The 5,534-nt window shown below is 43.4% G+C and overlaps 1 protein-coding gene across 1 annotated transcript; it reads right to left on the reverse strand.

The window, feature by feature from the left end:
- Positions 1–3,432: 3,432 nt before the first annotated feature.
- LOC119805192 (protein BEX2-like) lies at positions 3,433–4,984 on the reverse strand. Its single transcript, XM_038317092.1, has 3 exons — positions 4,864–4,984; positions 4,478–4,544; positions 3,433–4,066 (listed from the first exon to the last, which is right to left on the reverse strand). The coding sequence occupies exon 3, from the start codon at positions 4,059–4,061 to the stop codon at positions 3,675–3,677; it is 387 nt and encodes a 128-aa protein (XP_038173020.1). The 5' UTR covers positions 4,062–4,066; positions 4,478–4,544; positions 4,864–4,984; the 3' UTR covers positions 3,433–3,674.
- Between the last annotated feature and the right edge of the window lie 550 nt (positions 4,985–5,534).

Raw genomic sequence — 5,534 nt, forward strand, 5'->3', positions numbered from 1 at the left:
CTCCCATAATTTATATTAATTTATATAGTTTGGGGTTAAATTTTATGAGACTATTGAGAATTTGAATACAGATTGTACATTGTTAATTTTAATATGCAAAAATATTTTTAGCTGTTTTGTTTTATTTTAATAAACAACATTCTCTTTTGGCTGGAGAGATTGCCTTGCAGTAATGGGGACCTACATTTTATCCTCCTAGCCAATGTTTTATAAAATATGGAAGTTTGACATGGCATCAAGTGCTTATAAACCTAGCATTGGGAAGGTAGAGATGGGTCAATCTTCGGAGGCTGCTGGTGTCTCCCTCGACTCCGCTTTCTTTCTCCCTGTATTCATTTTAGCTTTTTCTCCCTAGCTATATTCTGCCCTGCTATAGGTCAAACCAGCTTTTTTACTAACCAATAGTAATAAAACATATTCACAGCATACAAAAGGACATCCCACATCAGAGAGATCCTGTCCTAAAAATAAAAAAAAAGTTAAGAATACTGACTGCTCTTCTGGATGACTTGAGCTCAATTCCCAGCACCCACAAACAGCTTACAACTGTCTATAATTCCAGTTCCAGGGGACACAATGCCCTCTTCTGGTATCCTAAGATACCAGGCACAGACATAGTGAACAGATATACCTGCAGGCAAAACACCCATACACATAAAATAAGTAAAATTAAAAATGAAAAAGTGAACATTATATGAAGAACAACACTTAAGATTGTCCTCTGATTTCCACAGGCATGCATACATACATCTTCACACACCTGCATACACACATAGACATGCGCAACTCTCACACTTATGCATACATAAAAAGAAAACCATGATGTTTTGTTTCCTATTCTGTATCTAATTAATTCCCAACATAGCATGTAAAGCAATCTGACTTTATGATCCCAAAGATCTGAAGTCATGAGTCCAGGGTGATTCATCTGAGTCTTCTGCCTCAAGGTCTTTTACAAACTTGTAATCAAGATGTAGACTGGGCCTAGCATTTTACAGCTCACTGTGGGAAGTTCCACCTCCAGTCAGGTGGTCCTGGGGTATATAAGAGAGACATATGAGTAAACCATAGGGAAAAAGCTAGTAAGCAGCTCTCATCCACGGCCTGTGCATCAGTTTCTGCCTCCAGGTTTCTGCCCCGAGTTCCTGCTCTGACTTCCCTCAGGAATGGACTTATAAATTATAAGCTGAAGTAAAATCTGTCACCTCCAAGTTATGTTTGGTCATGGTGTCCTATTACAGCAGTAGAAATCCTAACTAAGGCAGTATTTTCACAAATACAGATTGACAATGGAAAGATTGTGTCAACATCTATTCAGATATTGTTGGAGCGATGATGGCTAAGAAAGGTAGGCTTGTAAAAAAAACAAAGGATTTTGTAATAAGAATATTATTTTAACCACTATATGATCCACTGAAAAGCACTTAAAGTTAACTATAGTTCCCCTTTAGGAATGGGGATAAGAAGCATATACATATAAGTAACTTTTTAGACATTAATGAGCCGCAAAATCACCAAGGATGCTTGTCAAAAATGAAAGTTTTAGACTCCTATTTAGTGAACCTAGAATGGGAGCTTACATTCATGTATAAACTCATAATTTAATATACTGCAAGTTATTTTTGTACCACCAATAGATTAGCATACTGTCAGGAACATTTAGTCATTTAAAAAAAAGTCCAGTCCTTTTAGGAATTGCAAACAATCTCTTCTAGTAAAGAAAGTTATACATTCAAAGTTATTTCTGTAGCTAGGAACTGTACTCAGACAAAAAACAGCTCAAGACTCAATCATTATTTTTTTCCTTTTGAACATGCCTGCTCCTAGTCAGGCAGAACTCATAGCATGATCATCAGATATTGCATCCTGGAAAATAGAAAGTATGCAGGACTACTGCCACTTGCTCTTGGACCCTGCTTAGTACCTAACGGGAAGAATTTGCAGGTAGGGCTCTTGTCTAGTAGGTGAGGATGGCTGAAAACTAGGTAAACCATACCCTTGTGACCTTGCTTTCACTTGTGTGAAAATAATGTCATTCTCAATTTGTAAAAACATTATTTGGCTTATCTGTGTGGCTACAAGCCTTAGTTTCTGCTAATGAATATTAAGCGGCCTTGCTTTTTTTATAAAGTGATTTAAAGTATTGCATTTCTTCCCCCAAGTACAGAGAAAAATAAACCACCAAGGCTATATCAGCCTGTATTTCTCACAACAAATTGATTGAATTGAGAAGTGCCAGAGAATTACTAAGATAAATATCTGTTTCTATGAAGGTGAGAAAAACAAGACAGACTTGCCCATAAGGAAGGCAGCACAATCGCATTAGCTGGGGTCAGGGATGGAATGAAGGCAGAAACAGTGCTGTTCACTCTCACTCCTTTTCCCCCACTCCTGGCCACAGTGGTGTGAGCTACTCTGCTGCACAACATCCTCCCCACAAGGATAGGGGAAACTATTTGCAACCAGGAACCAAAATAAATCCTTTCTCCCTTTAAGTTGTTCATACCGGGTATTTAATAACATGGGTGAAAAGTATAAGATCAAACCTTTTTTGTTACTGGTCAGGATCTGGGCAAAGTGTTTCCAGGTCCCAGGTCTCTTAACCAAATAATTGGGAGGGGGAAACTCCCAAATTTGCTAAAGAAGCAAGGTGAATTTTGATCAAAGCAAAACAATAGTGTAGGTTACAGAGGGACACATTGTCAATATTGCCAGTAAGCCACATGAGTGAAAATACTCAAGGTCCCCATTATAGTTCAGGGCTTCCTTTCATGGGATTTAAGAGGTTACTATGAGACATAGTTTAGGTGATTCTCTTACTTTGATTGACAGATCAAGTCATACATTCATTGTCCCTAATACATATGTCCCTTCTCACAGTGCATCCAATTTTAATATGCATGCCCAGTTATTCATAGGCATACAATGCTAAATAAGGGATTATCCTTAAAAAGTTACTGCAGGTTATAGTTTTACCTTAAAGTGCCTATATCCCAAACCAGTCTAAGCCAGAAGGATCAGCCCTTCTGTTTTCCACACCCAGATACCTTGAGAATTCACTTGAAAGGAAACAATCTAAGTGTGATTGTTACCTGGGTGTAACACACTATAATTTATTGAGAGATGGGAGTATGTGTATCACGCCGCGGGTGAGGGGCTGAAGGGGTTCTGCCATTGTTGACTGCATTGTGTGGAGAGAGATAAGTGTATGCACACAGGCGAAAGGAATAGGTTGCAAAGTGTATAATTAGACCATGGAAAGCTGGGCCTAACCAAAAACAAATGGGGGCCCCAGGGTACTAAAATGTCTCCTGTTTGTCTGCCTCACTTTCACTGAAATGAGTCCCAGTATTAAACCTTTTACAATTTAATTCCACCACTTTCCCTTTGAGTGTGGCATATATAAGTAGCCTTTAAATAATAAATACTAAGTTGCTTTTTAAATCTGCTTTATTAGCTGCACAATATATAATGAGATTCTTTCCATGCATTAGATAAATTTTGCTAACAACAAAAAATTAAGACTGAATCAAAAACACAAGTTTCAGTTAGAAGCTGGCAGTAAGTGGAGACCCATGAGGAACAAGTAACATCAAAAATTTTACAACCGTACATCACAAACATTAAATTTTAGAAGCAGGGGTCCCCGTATTATCTTCAGAGAAAACCAGGATTCAGGGCATAAGGCAAAACTCATCATGATGGTCATGGTGCGGGGGGTCAGTGCTAACCGCCCGCAGAGTATGGCTCATCTGCTTTTCCCTCAACTTCTCCATGAGATGTCTCACATCCTCCCCAAGCCTTTCCCTGTTCTCCTCTCTCATCCTTGCCTGGTGCTCTCCAACCCTGTGCATCAGGTCCCATCTATAGTGCACGATGGGCTGCCTAACGCGGAAGCGCCTGCGACTTCCTCGAGGCACAGAATATTCGGCTTCAAGAGGCAGGACCACAGGCTGCTCCCTTTTCTTAGCACCCTGCGGCTTTTCTTCCTTTTCCTCCTGTCCCTGATGGTCATTTTCCATGTTGATATTTTTTCCTCCTTGTTCCTCTTTGGATTCCATTTCTCCTGGAAGACAAGGGAATTGTTCAAAGGTTCAGCACCGAGGACAGAGGCCCATTTTCCAACATTCACTATCTTGAATGTCCATATGTTTACTTTGTTTTTCAAATTTTATTTTCCTACCTGAAAGGCCCAACACGCCCTCTAGGGGGCCCCAAGTCCCATCCCCTCCCTCTCCACAACCCACCATTTTCCCTGTAGATCTATCTCCAAGGTTTTTGCAGGCATCAAAATGGAGGATGAAGTTAGTGGATGGGGATGGTGGGTGGTGGTGGGGGAGATAGGACGTATAATGTGGGAGATGGGATGGAAGGTGGGAAGGAATAGATGGCGTATCTGACATTTCAGACAAGGCTTCCCGCACGCTCCTCCAGCTCCCCCTCCCCACCCAGAAACACACACAACCCCTGAACCGACCTGGGCCTATCCCTTGCCGCGTAGACCTCCTCTCAATTGTCGCCGCCGCGACTCTCGGCTAGCAGACCTGCAGAGGGGGTGGGATGGGAGCGACTCAGCGTGGAGCTGAGTTCCGCACACTGCACCCCTCCGCCTGCATCCCCACTGCCCATCCCCTTTACCCCGCCTCCCTCAGCCACCATCAGTCGGTCTCCTTCTCTTCTCTCTAGGGCTAGGTTCAGCGCTCTCCTCCACAGGCCCACCCGCCAGCAAGCAGGGGCGCCCCTTCCCGGGCTCAGCCACGGTTCTCTTTGCGGTGCAGAAAGCCACAGTGCCGCTGCACCGTCCTCCGGTGCGTTGCATCCGGAGGCTGCCGCCCCCAGGGCCACTGCATGCCGGCCCCTTACCTGCTCCGCTCGCCCCAGGGCCTGATGCCAGCCCGCCGTGCGCAAGGAAGCACGGAGCTGGTGGCCACACGGGAGTGACGACTGCACCCAAGGCTGCGTCTTTCTGCAGCCCCGGGTCACGTGAGGGCCCGCGTCACAGCCAAGCTCGCTCCCCGGCCCGGGCGGCCAGTGCGACAGGAGGCTCCGCCCAGCTCCCCTCTGTGAGCATGCAAGTCACGCTTCAGCCATCACTCATCCAGATCCTCTCCAATCTGAGGACCCACAAGTGGCATCACCGTCTGGAGGTTGGACTTCTCCCTTCCCTGTTTCCAGGGAGAGTCTGCACCTTCCACCACACCCACAATCTGGCAATCTGCTTTCTCCCTTCTTTATAGATCCTTTCTATTAATTTCTCTTTATTTTCTTTTAAAATATTAATGAGTATCAACCACAACTGGTGTCTCAGTCTTGAAATCCTGGCACTAGGGACACTGAACTAGGAGATTCAACATGATGGGATCACTGTAGACTACATAGTGAATTTCAAGTCAGTCTGGGCCACAGAATGAGACCCTTTCTCAAAACAACACATGTTCATACCTCTATTTTGAAAAGCAAGAAACTTCATTTTTGAACTAAATGTTTGAAACTGACACAGTAACAAACAAACAATTATAAACAAAACATTACGT

The sequence above is a fragment of the Arvicola amphibius genome, chromosome X, assembly GCF_903992535.2.
Source record: "Arvicola amphibius chromosome X, mArvAmp1.2, whole genome shotgun sequence".
In the NCBI taxonomy this organism is placed as follows: domain Eukaryota; kingdom Metazoa; phylum Chordata; class Mammalia; order Rodentia; family Cricetidae; genus Arvicola; species Arvicola amphibius.